Source organism: Martes martes (assembly GCF_963455335.1).
Source record: "Martes martes genome assembly, chromosome: 12".
NCBI classification, from domain to species: Eukaryota; Metazoa; Chordata; class Mammalia; order Carnivora; family Mustelidae; genus Martes; species Martes martes.
In genome coordinates this window covers 47,257,942-47,278,896 of record NC_137900.1, presented here as the reverse complement: position 1 = coordinate 47,278,896, position 20,955 = coordinate 47,257,942, and the positions used below count along the sequence as shown (strand labels likewise).

The window sequence follows — 20,955 nt, the reverse complement described above, 5'->3', positions numbered from 1 at the left end:
AAAGTCGGTTCAGGAATCTGCTTGAATTCGAGATGGCTACGAGGGGCAGACCCAGAGGTGGGGCAGGTGTCTAGACATGCCATGGTGAAGGTAGAAGGGAGGACAGGGTCAGACACACACCTGGGAGTCATTAGCACATGTTTGGTAATGAACGCTGCGGCTGTCGATGCGATCTTCCAGGGCCAAGTGTAGAGAGAGGAAAGCCAAAGCGGAGGTCACCTTGAAGGACCCCTATGTGCAAACGTGTGTAGCAAACAAGAAGCTCATGTCAGAGACTGAAGAGAAGCTGCTGCAGAGTGAGTAGAGTCCCCGGCGGGTGTGGCTTCCTGGCAGGCATGGGGAAGAGCGCGTCAAGCATGAGGGGCGTGAATTGTGCAAAGAGCTGGGCGAAGAGCACGTAAGATACAGGAGGGCTGAGGAACCGCCACTGGACATACTACCCAGGGGGCTTGGGTGCCGAAGTGAGGCAGGAGCTAGATGGCAGTGGGCTGGAGAAGAAAAGAGAGCTGAGGGACAAAGGCAACTTTTTTTTTTTAAGATTTTATTTATTTATTTAACAGAAAGACAACGAGAGAGGGAACACAAGCAGGGGGAGTGGGAGAGGGAGAAGCAGGCTTCCCGCGGAGCAGGGAGCCCAATGTGGGGCTCGACCCCAGGACGCTGGGATCATGACCTGAGCCAAAGGTGGATGCTTAACGACTGAGCCACCCAGGCGCCCCGAAGGCAACTTTTAAAGACGTTGGGCTGTGGCGCCTGGCTGGCTCAGTGGGTAGAGCATGTAACTCTCAATCTCAGGGTCTTGAGTTCAAGCCCCTTGTTGGGTGTAAAAATCACTTATAGATATAATAAGCACTTCTAAGACGCTGGGCTGTGACGGACAAGAGAGAAGGGGTGGTGGTTGAAGACAGACCTGGACTGGGCCTAGGTGAGAGCTAGGGAAGACAGGAGAGGCTCCAATGGGAAGGACTGTTTAAGGAGGGGTGAGGACCCAGGAATCCATTTACAGGAATAAAGTATGTATAGGAGAATGGATGGAATGATGCAGAGGCTGACAGACCTGGCGGGAAGGAAGGGCACTTCCTAATGAGCTACAGTGATGGCTAGCTTTTCGGAGGCTAAGATTTTTAAGTATGGAAGATGATTTCCTTTATAATCATGTACAAAGATTAGAGTATTAAAGGAAAATGTGGGTAGCTGGGTGGCTCAGTCGAAGCGTCTGTCTTTGGCTCAATTCATGATCCCAGGCTCCTGGGATCAAGTTGCTTCTCCCTCTGCCCCTCCCCTTGCTCGTGCTCACGCGCTCTCTCTTTCTCTCTCTCAAATAAATAAGTAAAATCCTAATAAGGAAAATGTTTTCCTGCTTAAAAGCGACACTCATGAAGCAGAATTTATGCAAACCATAATCTGCCCCTAACCACTGCCTTCCCTCATTTGTCCTTATTTAAGTACCCTGAATTAAAAATATTTTCCCCTTCCTTAAGCTGCTGGTGTAAAATTAACAAAATTTTAGGCCAAAACATAGCATCAAGAGTTAAAATGAACTAGATTGCAATGAATTCTCAAGAAAGAGAACTAAGTCCTCAATATTCTATTCAATTTGGGCCTAGTATCGGCCAGCACCCCTGGACTATTACAAATCCATTTCAGATTTCTTTATTGGCAATTTGTGTGTTTTCCAAAGAGCTTCAAAATCCTGTTAGTGTTCTGAAACCAGTCTTTCCATTCTCCACTCCTTCAAGGCTACTGGAGAAAGCCAATAGACAAGACTGGACAGCATCCTTCCTCTGCCAGACACTATTTTAAATCTTCAGTCACCTTTGACCCTGCCTGGTATGGCCAACATTCCAAGCAGCCGCCAGAGGCAAAGCAGTGGGAAGAACCACATGTCTCTTCTCAAAACAGAGACTGAGAGAAAGCTGTCGCAACACCGCACAGAGCAACTCTCACACAAAGGAAGACAGATACAAGGAGAGAGTCATGAATTAAAATCCACTTCTCAAGATAGGCACAAAGAAAAAGCAGCATTTTCTGAGTACCACGATAAGGGCAGTGATTTGATCCATTTTGGGGTTAGAGGAGAAGTCATGTACACACAAGGCTAAATGGTTTCTAGATACCAACCTGAACTTGAGCATACAACTTCCCAAAGGAAAATCCTTACGCAAATAGCGAAGGCTTTACCGGACAGGCTGTAACTAAGACACTAAGTGTCAGAGAGACTAGCGCCGTCCACGGTATTGTGCCTGGAGTCCTTGTTGCCTTATATATAGACATTTCTTTTTCCTTCTGTGTATGAATGCAACAGCCTCATTAGGACTTTTCTCCCTGGTCTTCTCCTCTGAACAAATCTATTCTTTGTACAGAATTAAGTCTCGCAGGCTGGCCTAGGCACCCGCCACGTCCTTGAGATGTTCCTGCTCAGCGAGCTAGTGCACTGCACCTACGAACCAGCTGCTCCCCTCTTTCTGGAGGTGCGATCATTAACATTTTGAGCTAAACCATCCAATGTGCTCCCAATCCAACAGTCAGGAACTAACTCTACGTGAAGAGTTAAACGTCTCTTCCACACTTGAGGGCAGTAAAAAAAACCCAAAACCAAAACCAAAACCAAACAAAAAACAGAAGCCAGGCGCCTGGGTGGTGCAGTCAGTTAAGCATCTGACTCTCTGTTTCAACTCAGGTCATGATCTCTGGGTCATGAGATCGAGCCCCGCGTCGGGCTCTAAGCTCAGCAGGGTGTCTGCTTGGGATTCTCCCTCCCCCTCTTTCCTTCCCCGTTTGTGCGCTCTCTCTCGCAAATAAATAAATCTAAAACAAACAAAAAAAAAATCCCAAAAAACAAAGAAGCTGTTGTGTTCCCAACCCAGGGACAGTCAGGGGTTAGGGGAGAAGAACAAAGGCACCCACCTCCTTAGCTCTGCAACGAGCAGCACAGTGCAAGGAACCCCGAGGGTCATCAGAGAGATGTTGTTGATGGCCGGTTTGACGAATGCCAGGCATGTCGTCACCGCAGAAAGGACGCAGACCACTGCCTTGAACCTACCCCTGAATCAATGAAAGTAAACCAAACAGTTAGCCAAGGAGCTCTGGTGGGTCTGGTGAATGCTGGCAGAGTGCAGGACCCGCAGCCAGGAGAGCGAGCTGAGAAGTGAGTTATGCACCGAGTGCCAGAGTCTCAAACCCACTCCCGCTCACGGGCTCAGGAATTCCACTTCTAGCAGTTCATCCTTAGGAAATAACCACAAATTTGACAACCATTTAGCCAGGACAATGGTAAAATGAGAATCCATCTAAGTCCCCAAGGGTCAGATGTGGATAACGGTTTTCTTAGTGTTCCTTGTTTTTCTACATGTTTTTCAGAAGTTGTACAGCAGGTTCTAGCAAAGTCTTTCCGTAAAGGGTAAGAGCGGGGATGGTTTGGGTTTTGCAGGTCCTAGGACCTCCGCAGCTCCCCAAGTCTGCCCCTGTGGACGGGCAGGAAGGGAATGGGCATGGCTGTGCACCAATAAAACTTGATTTGCAAGAGCAGGCAGTGGACCCTTCTGGCTTGCAGGACCCAGCCTGCCAGTTTCCGCTCCACAAGGTGAACGTGGAGGACCTTTATAAGGAAAACAGGGACCATTTACAAACCACAACGTTCCCTAGTTTAAAAGAAAAAATCTGCACGCCTGTCATTGAGCAGGCAACTCTTGATTCCCGCTCAGGTCATGATCTCTGGGTCGGGAGAATGAGCCCCCGAGCCCCCCGTGGGGCTCCATGCTCAGAAGGGGGTCTACTGGTTCTTCTCCCTCCTCCTCTGTCCCTCCCCCTCCTCCTCTGTCCCTCCCCTCACTCTTAGACATGTACGCATGTGCATGCTCTCTCCTCCTCTCTCTCTCAAATAAATAAAATCTTTAAAAAAAAAAAAAAAGGGAAGCCAGAAAAATACCATCCCCACACCCTTCAGTGGATGTACTTTCAGTAGAAAGAGCCAGAAGTGGCGACGTGAAACTGGACATGCTCCTTCTTCTCTCCCTGGGACTCCATTTCCTTATCTATAAAATGAAAAGGCTGGACTAGATGATCCCCAAGGTCTCATCCATGACTGAAATTTAGGAGCACATGATTTTCCTGAAGTTTCTTTAATTCCTCATTAGCACAATTTACTTTGGCAATTTACTCTGGCCGCAAGCCCTGGAACAGGTCACAGCTGGGAAACTCATTTGAACGAAATTCCATTATAAAGAAATCAAAGTACACTGAAACCTCCAATATACAAATTTATCTCTTAAAGAGGAAAACCATTTATCATCAAGGTGCAGGAAATCATTGATCAAGCTGCCAACTTTCTGACCGGAATGAACAAGAATTGTAGCCCTGAACTTCAACCAGAGAAAAAATACGAATGCAGGAAAGGGTCCAGGCAGCAAATCCTCAGGAGAATCGTGTTTTCCTCCTGGCCTTGGCTGGCATCCTTCGTTACTGGAGGAAAGGCTGTCTGCTCCAGTCTGAGGATGACAGCCCGCAGCTCCCCTCCCACCCACCCCCACCCCCCTGTCATTGCAAATGGCCCTTGGAGACCCACAATAACTCTTTCACTGGGTTTTTGAGGTTCTATGATCTGTACTGAGCTTTTCGGCCTTTTTAGATTGGATAAACAGCAAAAAAAAAAAAACCAGAACAAAACAAAAAACGCTTGTAGGGGCGCCTGGGTGGCTCAGTGGGTTAAAGCCTCTGCCTTCAGCTCAGGTCATGATCTCAGGGTCCTGAGATTGAGCCCTACATCGGGCTCTCTGCTCGGCAAGGAGCCTGCTTCCCCCCCTCTCTCTCTCTGCCTGCCTCTCTGCCTACTTGTGGTCTCTCTCTCTCTCTGTGTGTCAAATAAATTAATTAAAAAAAAAAAACGCTTGTAAGTTGCATTACTTCTTTAAATCAATGGTTCAAGAGTTAGTGAAGGCAACAGTGATATAAGTACAGATTTTCCAGCTAACAGGCATGGGTTCGCTTGCTGCTTTCATCACTTAGTAGCTGTGGTACCTCTTGGCAAGTTCTGAAACCCTCCAAACCTTGTGTTTCCCATATGAAAATGAAGACCCGCTACCCCCATGGTGGTTCTAGAAGCATTAAAGCCCTTAACATGGTGCCTGGTACATGGCATGTGCTAATAAAATCTACTATTAACTATTACCATTCCCAGTGTTTGAGAGTAAATTTTAAATAGTGTTATTGTGAATAACAGCTCCTCTCAGGGAAAACCTCACGGGGCTGGTGTAGCAATCCCCAAAGGCTCTGGAGGGTATTGCCAAACAGTTCAAAGGCAGCAAGCTTGACCTAACTTGCTTTAAGGAGAACAGAGCCAGACACCGCCCACGTCGGTCCAGAGGATGCGGAGGAATGCGCTTCACGAAGGCGGCCAAGCAGACAACACTGCAACCGGCGGAAGTCCACAGAAGCCACAGAGCCAGCCCACCCGACCCGAGTCACCTGAGGTCCTGGGGACAAGAGAACTGGCCACATCCAGGAGCGTAGGGTTCTGACAGAATGCTGTCATGTCGGTGACACCCGGCAACCCCTGTCTCTGGTCGGGCTCTCCACTTTCCAGCCCATTATGGGCTCAAAGTGGAGCCCTAGGTCAGGGTACCCCGATCACCCTGGCTTCCTCGACTCCCCCGAATCACAACAGCCAACACCATCAACACAACGTAACAAAGCTGCTACTGGTGTTTCCATGAGCCACCCTTTAGAGCAGAGGTTTGCAACCCTGTCAGACCCTGTGCTCCTTTTCTGCAGCAAATACCTGGTAACGCCCCCTTTACTCTTCAAGTGAAATGGATTTTATGGATGATAAAACCTCCATCATGGCAACCACCAAAACCTGTTCACAAACTTCCCAGATGTCCCTCAAGGAATGGAAATGTCCCTGGTTAAGATCCACGGCTTTAGGGTGCCTTTAGGGTGGCTCAGTTGGTAGAGCAACTGCTCAGGTCATGATCCTAGAGTCCCAGGATCGAGTCCCACATTGGGCTCCCAGCTCAGCAGGGAGTCTGCTGCTCCCTCTCACCTTCCCCTTCTCATTCTCTCTCTCTCTCAAATAAATAAATGAATGAAATCTTTAAAAAAAAAAAAATCCATGGCTTTAAACTAACTTTTAGGACTAAAATGTAATCTATGTAGAACAACCCCTGCCCATGATAGTCACAGGATTATGCCATCTGGTCCTGGAAGGTCCCTCCATGTCCTTTTCTAAGGAAGGAACTGATAAGGCCCAGACTCCAAGGCCCAGGCCCCCAGTCATCCAGCCAGAGCCGCACGGCCAGACCCCAGCCTGGTAATTCGGGACTCAAAAACTGGGTTGGGGGACGCCTGGGTGGCTCAGTTGGTTAAGCGGCTGCCTTCGGCTCAGGTCATGATCCCAGCGTCCTAGGATCGAGTCCCATATCGGGCTCCTTGCTCAGCGGGGAGCCTGCTTCTCCCTCTGCCTCTGCCTACCACTCTGTCTGCCTGTGCTCACTCACTCTCTCTCTAACAAATAAATAAATTAAAAAAAAAAAAAAAAAAAAAAAAAAAAAAAACTGGGTTGGGTTATAAAGTGAGGGCAAAATCGTAAAAATCACAGCAGGATAAATCTATAAGAAATGGAAACAATTCGCCCATAATAGGTCTTTGTTCTAGGGAGTTTTTTTTCCTCACAACAAAAATGTCTAAACATTACTAATAATCATCAACAGCTGAGTGTATGATGATTCTTAGGACATTCTAGGCAAGATAGAAAAAATTTTTTTAACTGGCCAATTATTCCTATTTATATGGTAAACTTTAATAATTGCCCTGCTGTTCTAGACATTTTTCAAAACACTTATCCATATTAGCCATTCCTAATAACCGCCAGCCCTTACTGAGTCCTTACTCTGGACAAGATACTGTACACCTTCTAGGATCTCCCCCTAGATTTCCAGCTCCATAAGGTACTCTTAATATCTGCAGTTTACAGATAAGCACAATGAGGTACCAGCTTTAAAAAAAAAAAAAAAAAGGTGGGGGGGGCACCTGGGTGGCTCAGTGGGTTAAGCCTCCGCCTTCAGCTCAGGTCATTATCTCAGGGTCCTGGGATCAAGCCCTGCATCGGGCTCTCTGCTCAGTGGGGAGCCTGCTTCTCTGCCACCCGCCCCCCCCCACCTCCCTGCCTGCTTGTGATCTCTGTCAAACAAATAAATAAAATCTTTAAAAAAAATTTAAAAATTAAAAACAAAAAACAAAAACCTATTACCCAAAGCCATGTCTGCCGGATACACTCAGCCATCACGCTCTGCTGTTCCTTTGCCAGGAATCTCACATGGGAACTACTTTTAATGTGTTTTTAGAAGTATTCCAGCAGGGGCGCCTGGATGGCTCAGTGGGTTAAAGCCTCTGCCCTCGGCTCAGGTCATGATCCCAGGGCCCTGGGATCGAGCCCCACATCGGGCTCTCTGATCAGAAGGGAATCGGCTTCCCTTCCTCTCTCTCTGCCTGCCTCTCTGCCTGCCTCTCTGCCTACTTGTGATCTCTGTCAAATAAATAAATAAAATCTTAAAAAAAAAAATATTCCAGCAAAGTGTACGTCACAAAAAGAGACATTAACTGGTAAACTTGGACAGCTAAGCCACAAGATCCCTGGTCTACAGAAATCCTGGTTTTGACATGAAGTCTTTGGTCTGGCTGCCACCTGGACTCAGAGCTGCACTGGTCCCCCTGTCCTTGGCAGTGAGGCCCACAAAAAGGGGTTTGGTCATCTTGCTCCCCCTGTCACTGGCAAATTGAAGGTGGACCAATAGAGTTGAAATTCTTATGTATTGTGTGCTGCTGCCCCGTAACACACACCTTTTCTTCATCTGCATCTACAGTTTCCATTTTTACCTTCAACGTGTGTGTGTGTCAGAAATGCCAGGCAGAAATCTCCATGTGCTCCTGGCAGTACTGGAAGCGAACTCTGAGCACCCACCATGTTTCCAGTGCTCCAGGGTGCCCAGCAAGAGCCTCTCACAAGAGGATTATTTAATTTGACAAATGAGGAAACAGAAAGCGAAAGTCAGGATGAGTCCCATCGTTTGTAAGCAGCGGAGCTAGGATTCAAACCCAGGGAGTCACCAAAGCCAGGGACATCGACCTCTGTGGTGCTCTGGGCTCCAAAGGACTCTTCCCAAGCTGAAGACAGTGGGGGTCACGTCTTCCCAGAGAAATGGTGCCGGCAATAGAAAGGTCCCAAGCAGTCACCTCTCTGTCCCAGGGTTTGGTTTCATTATTAAAGTTGGTAAGCTTTATAATTACATCCATTATCCCATTTTCTCTTCTCTGGCTCATAACATTCCCTCACTCCTCACTTCAAGAAATGAAAAAGAACAGGGGCGGCCTGGGTGGCTCAGTTGGTGGTTAAGCATCCTACTCTTGATCTCAGCTCAGGTCTGGATCTCAGGGTCCTGAGTTCAAGCCCTGTGTTGCGCTCCCTGCTGGGTGTGGAGCCTACTTAAGAAAAAAGGAAGAAGAAGAAGAAAAATGAAAAAGAAAAAAGTTCTCTACTACGAACACACTAAAAACTGTCACGTGGAATTTCAAGTGGCATCCCCAGAGTGCCACGAACAAAACCATTCTCCTGCCTGTGGCTTCCCACTCAGCTCCCAGGACTTGAAAGATCAGATCTAAGAGCAAAGAGGTTCCTCAGCTCTCTGCCTATCACCCACCAGGCTAAGGGCAGGGATGGAGGGGACTGGTGGCCATCTTCCGGCATGACAGGAAAAGCCAAGGTAAATGATGTTCCTCCACCAGAGCCCAAGAGCCCCCGCCTGTGAAGTCCCCTCATGACGCTACCTGGCACTGCCTGCCTCTGCCCTCACCCTGCCCCCCCTTCTCCACCTCACCAGGCTTCCTAAGCACCCCCACTCATTCTCCTGAAGCCAGACAAGCAAGCACAATAAGACAAGGCACTGTAGACCGCCCAAGCCAACCTGCCACACACTGAGCCTCCTTCCTCCACTGAGGAGAAGGCCACAGGCAAGGGAGACCATGTTTCTCCTGAGACCGGGAACGCTCTTCTTGTCCCCTCTTGTCAACAGCTGGCTTGCTCAATCTAGTTTTTTGGATAAGTAATCTTGAGGATCCTTTATCTGCTCCATGATACTCAAAGAAAATACTATGTAATTCAAATCCTGCTCTGTACAATGAACAACATACAGCTACTTCACCTGAAGTATGTTTTCTCCCTACTTCGTTGAAAAGCACATTTTTAGTATTAAAAAGTAACATGTGCTTTTTGTTAAAAAAAAAAAAAAAAAAAAAAACTGCACGACAGTAGATTAAAGGCAAAGCGGAAGATCTCTCCCCCACTCCCTCCCCCATTCCTAAGAATAGCCAATGATAGTGGTTGTTAATCCTCCTCCTCTAGGCATTTCTTTTCTTTCTTTCTTTCTTTTTTTTTTTTTTTTAAGATTTTATTTATTATTTATTTGACGGAGAGAGACACAGCAAGAGAGGGAACACAAGCAGGGGGAATAGGAGAGGGAGAACCAGGCTTCCTGCCAAGCAGGGAGCCCGAGACAGAACCTGATCCCAGGACCCTGGGATCATGACCTGAACTGAAGGCAGACGCTTAACCGACTGAGCCACCCAGGTACCCTACACTAGGCATTTCTGTGCACACACACAGTCATAAACTCGAAAAGAAATTAGCTAATTTGTTCTAAAATTATTATATATATCCCCCACACAGTTCTACCATGTGCTTTTTGCAGCCAACATGTTTTATGGACACTTCCCGACCTCCATCCATAGAGAATAGCCTTTGGCTTTAATAGCTCCAAAATTCCTCTTCCTGTTCACAGCACCAGGAAAACTGTAGAGAGTTCTTTTTTTCTCCTAGTATAGCTCTTCCCCGGGTACACACAGCTTGCTTAACTGAATCCATCTTTTTAGACTATTTATTCATATACATCTGGGTCCATATAAAACATAGTGTCCTACAAAGAAATATATGTGGGTCATATGTTCTAGAAGCATTTCTCATCTTTAAGAGGTTGACTCTCTCTGGTTCCTTCAGATATTGACAAACCTCATACAGCTCCTCAGAAAGGCTTTCCCTGACCAAACTCCAAATAAGCACCCTATGTCACCTCTACCCCCTGTCCAGCTTCATTTTTTAACTGTAGCACTTATCCTAACATTGCATTGTTTCTTTGTTCATTGATCTGTAGGCTTTCCAACTTCAGTATGAGCTCACTGAAGGCAGAGACTCCACTGTTTTATTTACTGCTATATCCCAGTGCCTAGAAAAAAATGTGTATCAGGTGTTTAAAAAAAATATTTACTGGATAAATAACCATTAAAGCCTCACAATGGACACTGAAATGCATCCCTTCCTGAAATTCTGGATTTCCAGGTTGGAGGGGTGTGTGTGTGGGGGGGTGTGTTTAGATCTTAGCAGAAGTAAAACCAATACCATTTGACAACCACGGGATCTACAGCTACAAGGACCAATTCCTTAATGGAATTCTTCTACAAACTTATCAAGTCAAAGAACTGGACTGGACTCAAGGAAATTTTCTAGCAGAAAATCAAAGGTCTTTGAACTACCTTTCAGTAATTTCTCCCCCATTGAAAATCTTTCCACTTTTGTTCATATCCTATGAGGGAGACATTTGACTTTTTATCCCTAATATCCCGTCAATTCTTCACCAAGCATATTAAAATTCCCTCTTTCGTCAGTTTACGGTCTGACAAAATAAAGAGTGGACATTAAACAAATATCTGATAAGCTCATCACAGGTGAGGCTCCATTGCCTGCTGTTTTCCTGACACTGAGTACTGCACTCAGCAGTAAATACAAAACTGTAGCACAAGCTTACCTGTCGTTCCGAAAGACCTTTGGTAGATACCTTCTGGGGAACCACATGGCCAGAGCACACATCAGAACCCAAAGGATTGCAAGTTCATCGAGCATCTGACCCAAGAAACTTAGGGTTGCGTGGAAGTAGACGGATCCAATTCCTAGAATCAATGACAACCAGTAAAAAAAGGTCACCACAGAAGAAGAGACTCACAAATTCAACACAGGCCAGCCATTCGACCAACCACTGTCACAATCACCAGATCACACCCTCACTGAAAGAAGCAGCTGAAGGAAGAAACACACACCCCCTAGGCATGCAGACTTGAAGCCTAGAAAGAGGATTTCAAGCAGGGCCCCAAGGTCAGCACATCAGAACTCGAATAATGCCACAGTGAAACACTCTGTCCTCCTCCGCGGAGGCTTCAGGGGAAGAGGCAGTCAATAAACGTCAACATTCTCTCACTGTTAAGAATTCCCAATCCGCCTGTGGAAGGAAATGGAAATTATACAAGCATTTCCCAGAACAATGAAAGATCAAACATCGAGAATGTTCTCTTTTTGTTTTGATCCATTAGACTAAAGTCTCATCAGAGTTCCATCATTTTTTGTGTGTGATTTTCTTCCGAAGGCCTCAGAAAATGGCGCTGGCACAGCACCAACAGGGTTACAGAAGTAAGCCATGAGGCGATCATTAGAGTCACCCCGGCATCCAGCCCGTGTTCAAAAGCATCCTCCTTCGGACGTCAAAGCAAAATAAAAGTTCACGGACACGTCAGGGTGACTCCGGTTTACAAAAACATAATGTTCAAATAGGACAGGAAGTGTGCAGAATTCCATTTCCTCCCTTTCGGCCCCTGCTCCGACGCAAATCCACTTACCCACTACAACTAAGAGCGTCCATATTAGGTAGATGCCGCTGTTGAAGCATGTTGCGTACTGGCGAAATAAGCACATGCAGATGGGCGGTAAAACGAAAAATAAGACGTTGCTGATCTGGGGGAGGGAGGAGGGGATGTAAAATGAAAAGATGAATATTAAGTAAAAGGGCAAAGAAACAAAGCAGCGTGTTCCAGATAGGACCCTTCTTCCAAACTGAGATGGATGTGGCCACACATCTTGTTCAAGCTGTTACATCTTTTATTTATTTATGTATGTATTTTTTAACGGCATATATGGGGAAATCTAAGCCTTCTTTAATGGCCATTCGGGGGCTTCTTCCTGTGTCTTCGCAGCATTTTTATAGCTGCTCCCATGATCACGCTATGAAAGCTGCCCAGTCCCCTGTCCGGATTCCAAGAAGCTGCTTCTTTTTCTGCACAAGACTACCTGTAAAGCCTTTTGCTCTACTTGAACATACATTTTTAAAAGGAAGGCCTACACTAAGTAATGGTAAAAAATAAAGTTTATTAAGGAGGTGAGTACTAGACATTCCAGCTCCCCAAAATTTCTGCTAGCAAGGCCAGCTTTTTTCCTCCTATACCCACACGAAGGCAGGATGCTTCCTAGTTTACTATGCCTGCCTTTGTCAGTTTCTTCCCCTAATCAAACCTACTTTTAGGTAAAGATCGAACTTTCAGATTTTATTGTGGATTTAAGCCTATTATCTTGGGAGGGGCGTGGCATTTGGCTTTTCAAAAAATATATATATCTTCTCTAATATATTCAAATTGTCATTTCAACACTTAATCACTATTTAAATATCATTAACGAGGTATTTTCCATTCCATTCCATTTATTTTCACATAAAGCTTTGAAGTCCAGGGTGAAAACTTCATACTTACAGCCCGTCTCTATGTGGACCAGCCAAACTCCACATGCTCAACATCCACAAGTGCCCGGTGATGACCGTACAGGTCAGCGTTTAACTCTGGAACCTCACCTCTAGGGGTTTTTTAGTGTATTCTTTTGTCTTCTTGTTTTTAGGAGGTCATAGCCAGCTCCTGTTTTGTTTTTTTTTCCCCCAATTTTTTTAAAATTGAGGCAAAATTCACATCACATACAATTAACCATTTTAAAGTGTACAATTCTATGTCATTATATGCCCTCGGAATATGCAACCATCACCTCCGTCTAGCTGTAAAATCTTTTCATCACCCCAAAGAGAAATCCTACACCCATTAAGCAGGTACTTTCCGCCCCCTCCCTACCCGCCTGCCCAGCCCCTGGCAACTGCTGATCTGCTTTCTGAGCCTCTGAGTGTACCTATCCTGGGTATTTCATGAAAGTGGAGTCACACAGTCTACGACCTTTGTGTCTGGCTTCTTTCACTTAGCACAACGTGTCTACAGTTCATCCATGCTGTGGTGTGTTCAGTACTTCCTGCTTTTTCGTGGCCAAATAATATTCCTTCATCTGGAGACCACATTGTTTTTTGTGTGTTTTTTAAAGATTTTACTTATTTATTTGACAGAGAGAGAGAGAGACAGAGAGATCACAAGTAGGCAGAGAGGCAGGCAGAGAGAGAGGGGGAAGCAGCCTCCCCACTGAGCAGAGAGCCTGATGTGGGGCTCGATCCCAGGACCCTGGGATCATGACCTGAGCCGAAGGCAGAGGCTTTAACCCACTGAGCCACCCAGGCACCCCTAGAGACCACATTGTTTATCTGTTCCCTCATTAATGGGTTGTTAAGAATGGGGCTGCTATGAACATTCACGTACTTGTTTTCTTCTGGGTATATGCCCAAGCGGGCATTGCTGGATCCCATGGTAACTCCATGTTTAACTTACTGAAGAACCGCCAAGCTGTCTCCCACCATGGCTGGACCCCATGTTACCTTCCCACCAGACCCGTACAAGGGTTCTCATAGCTCTACCACTCTGCCAACGCGTGTTATTTTCTGGTTGTTTTTGTTCTTAATGAAGGCCATCCTCCAAGGTACAAAGGGGTGGGGACATTCAGCTTTTGAAGTTTCCTTTCTAACTGTGACTCCTAAATGACAGCAGGCAGAGGAAGCGTGTGGAATGGGAAAACCACAGCTAAGTCGAACTGAGTAACACTGATGGAGAAAGTGTAGGAGGATTCCACAAAAAAAGACTAGAAAAAAACTTTCACAGGTAGGAGGCAGGGGCAGATGAAGTCCAGAAAATCAAAGGCCTGGGCTCTTTCCAAAGACCAGTCCAGCCCCCGCTGTTGAACAACACAGAGGCAGCCCCACGGGAACTGTGAGGGTGGGTCTCTGAGTTGAACTAAAGGAGTCTGGGTAGAAAAGCTTTACTAGACGTAGGAAGGTGTGCATGTGCACAACTAGACCAAACACATCAGCAACACCAAACCCCTGAGGCAGACAGGTAAAGACTGGGACGGTCAGTGACCTAGGCAGGCAGGCCTCTTTCAACATCTGGGAGCAGGAAAGGTTAGAAGGGACACCACTTTTAGAAAGGCAGGGAAGAGAGGAGGGAATTCAATCTGTGGCAAGTGGAGAACCAGATCCTGTGTCAGGGGTGGGATGGGTGCAGGGTTGCTGCTGGGGGTTAAGATTGAAGCCTGAAATTCCCAGTGGCCCCCATTGTGCAGAAAGGGGTACTTTCCTTCTAGTTCATCTGCTCTGATGGGGATCTTCTCCTCCTCACTGGAAAGGCCCATAAGCTACTTGCAGCCCAGGGTGAGGGTTTGGATAAATGGTCTCAGATATCCCAGCCGGGGTGCACTCTCCAAGCTTAGAAACAGGGCCACTCTCTGTCACTAAGCAGCAGGTAAGGAGGAACTGGGCCTACGGTCTGCATACATTGTCAGCAGAAAGCTGTTGTTTGACTATCCCAGCCGTTAACTTTCCAAGGAATCCTTTAAAGAACGAGAGTTCTTCAGGAGCAAAAATGAGAGTGTTTCAAGACCATCCCTTGTTTCACAAGGGGCAATGCATGAGTGCCCAGAAGGGCTCCGCAGGCTGGACCATCACCCACAGAGCAGGGGCGGGGCCCCAAGCTGTTTCCGTGGCCCAGAGCTGATTTTCCCCTCCAACGCACCCCCCTTCCCTCCAGCTACACTCTGACCTCCTTGGCTGAACTCTTCGCTGGTTCTCTAAAAATTCTGACTTATGCCTGCATTGTGCACCTGTGATATGATTTAAATGTGGCTCTCCCTTCCAGGAGCAGAGAAGGAATGAAAGGGGGAGAAGGAGAAAATGGAATTATTATACCAGAGATAACTCAAAACCTGATCTTTCTCCTTTTAAACATAAAGGTGTTCTCCGGTTTCGTTCTATAATTTTGTTTCGAGTCTCCTTGCCATCCTGCTCCCGGGGGACACCCGTTGCCCTCGGATTCACAGTCTTCAAGTCCCTTTCCTTGCATTTATGTGAATACATACATATCGCATATTAGAACATCATCGCTCTACTACTGCTCTCCTTCAACAACAGGCCAACAACAGGCTACGCCAAACTTTCCTCTTAGTTCAGATAGACTGACCTCACTTGCTGTAAGTGCCACATGTGGGGGCGTGATTTAGTCCTTCCCCAGGGGAAGGAGTCCCAGGGACCAGCCTCTCCTACAATGTCAGCGGTGGGGGTGGGGGCAGGACACATTTTGCTTTTTACCTCGTCTTCATTGCCTCAAACCCTTGCAATCTCCCTTGCTCCAGCCAAGTACAACCATCTGCTAAGCTGTCCCCCCAACCTGGCTTTGTCAACTTGTGTTCTTGTTTTTGCCTTTTCGAGTTTGTATTTAAATTCTGGGTAACATACGGTACAATGCTGGCTTCTGTGTTAAACACGTTTAAATGTATTTACACACGTTTCACAAAGACATGAAGTCATTCATTACACCTGCAGGAAAGTCATGGGACCTCAAACATTTTTTTAAATGCACATATTAAGGAGTTCAACTTAGAAGCACCATTTGAACATCTCCCCGATGACACAGAAATCACCTTATTGCCTCTTCATGGCCCTTCTACCAATGACAGCCCGCCTCCCCCATGCCTTTTAAAGCCCTCCGTCTATGAAAAGAGAAAGACCAAATCAGAGGGACACTCTCTCCCCAAGACAAAAAGAGGAAGGAACTCCGAAAGAAACACAGAAAAGCAAACAAGTCCTGGTTAAAACACACATTCTGCGGCTCCATTTCTTCTGAGAAATGAAACTTCCCCTCACAATTGTGTGGGTTACTGAAGTTGAATAGTTCAGCCAAGGGGTATTTTTTAAAGCCTGTTGTTGCTTTGGAGAACTAATTAGCTTAATGTCTGCAGAGCAGATTGTTTTAATTAAAAGGAAACCGCAATTTTAAAATGTATTAATTATTTCCTTAGAAAGTTCCTCATTCCACGAATTCCTCCGTAACATCGCCCCAAAATAATCTCAGGAACAGGCAGCGATCTCCTCCCAACGCATGGGAGTGTGCGCTTTCCCAGGCGCACGGTAAATGCTGACAAAGCAACAGGCTGTGAGATTTTCTGAACAGAAGGTTCAGAAACAGCTAAGGGGTATTCCCCTGGCTGGGTAGAAGGTCTGGGCCTCTTAACTGCATGCAGATGTCTAATCCTCCATTCCATCGCTGCCCTCATGCCTCTGGGATGACCAGCTGTCCTGGCCTGCCTGGGACTGAGGAGGGTCCCCCGGGACACGGGCAAGACCTGGACAAAGAAGGACACATTGGCCCCCCCACTCAGAAGACTTCTTGCAAAATTCCTCCACAGTACCCCAACCCCATGTGGAATACCAATAATACCCTTGCCAACCTGTGTACCTCTCTGGGTTTGGCCATCACCACCCAAAAGATTGTTTGCAGGTGTGGTCTCTGTGACACGCACACAGTAGCTGCCCAGTAAACAGACAGATCTAGCCATGAACAGAGACAGAATATATAGGTCATTCTGCCCTATGCGGCATGGGCTTTAGCATATCAGGAGAACCACCTTCCTTATCTTGATGGGTAGCAGAGCGCCCTGGGAAAGGCAACAGATGATGGGCTGGTTTTATGCAGATAATTTGCTTCGAGACTTTTTTCAGCACCAGTGGATTTCCTCCTGAGCCCCTGAGTCACTGCCCAGCAAGACAGTCCCCAAAAGCAAAGCCCAGTGGTTAAAAAGCAGATCCTATTTTTCTCTAAAGCAGTGCATTCTAGAGTCCTTCTCTTTGGTTTGACTAGAGCCTGGAAACTTCAGACATAAAAAGGAACCCAAGTCCATAAAACTTGTAGATAGAAGAAACAGTACAAAATGTGCAGAAGCAAAAGGCTATGGAAGAACATGACATGTTCTTGGAAGGGAGATATGGGCTTGGCTGAAGCAAAGGATGATGACAAGTCTTGAGGCAATAAGAGATTTGCAGGGCCCCAAAGCAAAAGGCTTTGTCCACCCAAACTCTGTCAGTGCGAGTATACAATAAACCAGGGTACTCTCTCTGGTGGGCCATTTAACAACGATTATCAGTCTCTGAGTAAACTCTCTCCTTGATCTAGCAATTCCCTCCAGAATTCCCTTCAGAAGATTCGTACTCGTATAAGTCCATCCAGAAGCAGATATAAGGATATTCATTGCATCACTGCTCCAAAACCAAATCGAAAGCATAAAACAGAAACCGCCCTACATGTCCATCAATAAGAGATTGAGTGGTTAAATAAATCAGTCAGTCCATTCAATGGAACACTGATTAGACACTGTAAAGAGGAAGGTAACTCTGAGCCAATCTAGGACCATCTCTAAGATCTATTAAGTGAAGACATCGAAAGGAGTCTGTGTAGTATGATCTCAACCGGGTTGAATGAAAACTTAGATATCGGGTGTACACATTTTACAAATGTATTTTATATACTCACACAAATGTGTGTGTTTTGTACAATGCCTGAGAAAAGGTCTGAAAAGATAATACAAAAAAAAACAGATTTTTCACTTTATAACTTGCATACTCAGATTTTTTTTTTACCCTGATCGTGCTACTATTTGTGAAAATTATTAAGTGCAAACCTCACTGAAGTGCCTGGGGATGCTCCCGGGGAGGCTGGAAGGGGAAGCCCATACTACTCAATGTGAATGACAGACCCCTAACCGAAGATTTCCCCAAGGAACTTATTCCAAGTCCCAACAGGGAAAGATATACATTGTATCTCCCACGAGTAATCCTACTCCTGCCCCTCAGCCAATGAGAAACAATCACCCTGAACTCTGCTTTTCTCCAGTTCAAAACAACCCCTCCCAACTTCCTCCTTCTCCATAAGATAACATTCTGCTCCTTTGTTTATTGGTCTTGCCTATGCTTTTGCTATAGCTTGCTTGTCCTGAATGGCAATTTTCCCTTCCTGAAAATAAACCCATGTTTGCTGGTAAAGTAAATTTTATTTTTAAGGTGAACATTTTAAACAACTGTAACAAATAACTACACAAACTTTTTCATACCCAACATCATGAGTTCTATCCTGTAGATGAAATGGTCCCAATGCAGGAGTTTTCAGTTAAAAAATGACTGAATTATAAACAGCTGTGCTGTGCAAAATAAAGAGGTCAAAAGGAGCTACGTGACATTTGCATCCTCAGGAGAAGTATCTTTGTAGAGTCAAATGGACTAAGGTCTAACTCTAATTCTGCCATTTTCTTGACCTTGGCAAATTGCATCATCTCTCTAGACCCTGGTTTCTTCCTTTCATCAAGTGGATCTAATGACGAGTGCCCACCACCCAGGGTGATTGTGCACTACACAGCAGAGCTTCAACACCCAGCAAACAATTAATGGTAGCCAGTAGTGACGTAAGTTGTAGCAGTGAGGTGCTACCCCCAAGACCCATTAAGAAGGTTCTAGATCCTTCTTCCAGTCATCCCCTGATTTTTATCTTCGGTTCCCTAAACTTTTCCTCAAAATTAGTAATGATTATTCTAAAATGGATAATTAGACCTGCTGCCTTCCAATGAGGATTTAATAAGCTGTTTATCGCCAAGTAAGAGTTCACTGTCTTCCTCAATACAAGAGAGAGAGAACCATGCGTTTGTCCTGTGATTAGCTTCAGAAGATAAGTAGGGCAAGGAAACAGAGAGAAGGAAACAGTTTTTGCTAAGCTCTTTTGGACCCAGACTCAACAAAGTCAGGAGACCAAACACTTCTCTGAGATTTAAAGCTCTCTAACGGGCCAAAGCAAATTTTGTGGTTTAGGAGTATTGCAAAGAACAAGGCCTGTCAGGAGGACCAGCCAGGCTAATCACCCACAGACACTGAAGAGCACTGGGTACTCAAAGTACCCAGCCAGCTCCAGTACTGTGTGCCCCTGTCTACCCCTGAGAGTACGCTCTGAAGGAAGGGGTTCAGCAGGTGACCTGTAGCCACCTCCACTAGTCTTTCATAGGATTGATGGACAGAAGAGGGCAGGTTTTCTTGAAGTACTAACCTGGTCATAATTAAGAAGCAGGAGTGTTTGTGAGAGAGGAAGGAGGGAGAGTGCAGACTTATGGACTGTGCCAGAAACGTGAGGATGACTGCTCCCTTCTCCAGAGTTCAGTTTCATCATCAATGAATGAAAGGGCTGTGACCAGCTCATCAGAGATCCCTCCAGACTGACTCATGCCAAGTACATTCTCTCCAGCAAATCCAAGGAGAAAATCCTAGCGAACAACCCCAAATTCACAGGGACTTGTAAACCAGGAGTTCCCGGTTTTTTGTTGTGTTTGGGCAGCCGCAGAAATGACTGTGCAGAGTCTTCCATTTGGTCTGAGAATCTTGAGCCACCGCACAGCGAAAAGCAGAGGCATTTCCCTCCTGCATCAAGCTTTCCCTCCCATAAATACTAACAGCAACACCCACTACTGCGGTGGGGAAGTTTCAGCCTGCCCGTAGTGGGACCAAAGCAAGCCCACGAAACACGCACACAGTCACTCCCAAACTTCCCTCTCACTCCCCAGGCTTAATCGCTGGAGAGGGCACAGGCCTGGGGTAGTTGATCTGGGGGCTGGACTGAGCCTGGAAACTAAAGGCAAAGGCATGGGAACTAGTAACAATTATCGTGATTCTGGCCCAAAGTAATTCGACCTATTATTGGTGTGTTAGCGGGGCGGGGCCAATCAGCGCGGTGGCGGTGGGCCCTGCCCCTGAAACCTGCCCGGGAACTCCCCTCCCCCCCACCCACTCCTCGAGCAGGTATTCAGGGAGAAACCGCACAATGCGACCCAAGTGCGTCACGCCACAGAGATCCTAGGGGAGGAAGGGAATTGTCCCGGCGGGTTCACCAGTCCCTGAGTCACCCACCTAGGTGAGGGGCTGGCGCGGACCACTGGCTTCGGGACAGGTGCCGGTCAAACAAGACAATAGAGCCATCAGAAGGAAATGACAAGGGATGAATAAGCCCAGATGTCGGGATAGGGACAGAAGAGGACAGACAGATGGAGAGCTGGAATGAGCGCAGAGAAGGGGGCGCACGGATCGACCCTGGCCCTGGAGAGAGCATACCCCAAATACACGCAGGGACTCATGTCCAGGTTCCCGGCGTAGCCACGATTAGGGACGGTCCCCTCCCTCCAGCCCGCCTGCCATCCCCGCTCCCGCTCCCGCTCCCGCACCGTGTTGTAGAACTCGGCGATGGCAGGCACGATGGTGTAGTTGTCCTCGCACCAATCCACCTCCGAGCTGCCGGCCCGCAGCTGGTCCCACCAGAGCGGGATGCTCATGGCCGCTGTGGGGCATTGGAGCAGCTGCTCCCGCAGCCGAAAAGAGCCCAGGGCTGCTGCTGCTGCTGGAAGCCGACTACTGCGGCCTCGGTTTTATACACGAGTCAGCCGCCGGATGTGGCACCTCCCCAGCCGGCCCCCTAGTGCTCAGCTCCGCCTGTTGGACGTGACTCACTCGTGGACCCCTCCCCCAGCTCCGCCCCCTGGAGGGGAAGGCGAGGGTACGAGCAGGCCACGCCCACCTTGGGGGCGGGATGCGTGTGGGAGGAGGGGCAGTCCGGAAGCGCGCACAGAGGTCCGGGCAAGTCCAGATACCCGTGCTCTGGAAGGTGGCAGACACCCTGACGGCCGGCCCCGTGCCTGCCCATGCCTGCCCATGCCTGCCCACGCCCACCTCCCCGGCTCAGACACACAGGCGCCACCACTCCCCGCCACCCACTGAAGGATCCAGGCCCCGGTGGACTCTCAAGGAGTTTGGCACTTATCTGGCTGTGCCCTGCGTGGGACGCCGGTGCTCACACTCAAGAAAGAAAAGCCCT

At 47.2% G+C, this 20,955-nt stretch overlaps 1 protein-coding gene across 1 annotated transcript in view; it reads right to left on the bottom strand.

Moving 5' to 3' along the window:
• The window catches only part of ACER2 (alkaline ceramidase 2), a gene marked incomplete at its 5' end in the record, with an annotated part of 30,229 nt that extends 9,813 nt beyond the window's left edge, over window positions 1-20,416 (bottom strand). Inside the window, 4 exons of the mRNA XM_080820458.1 lie at window positions 2,908-3,045; window positions 10,851-10,992; window positions 11,713-11,827; window positions 20,309-20,416. Of these exons, the coding sequence (XP_080676584.1) occupies window positions 2,908-3,045; window positions 10,851-10,992; window positions 11,713-11,827; window positions 20,309-20,416 (503 nt within the window). The remainder of the gene's footprint in view (window positions 1-2,907; window positions 3,046-10,850; window positions 10,993-11,712; window positions 11,828-20,308) is intronic.
• Window positions 20,417-20,955: the final 539 nt, after the last annotated feature.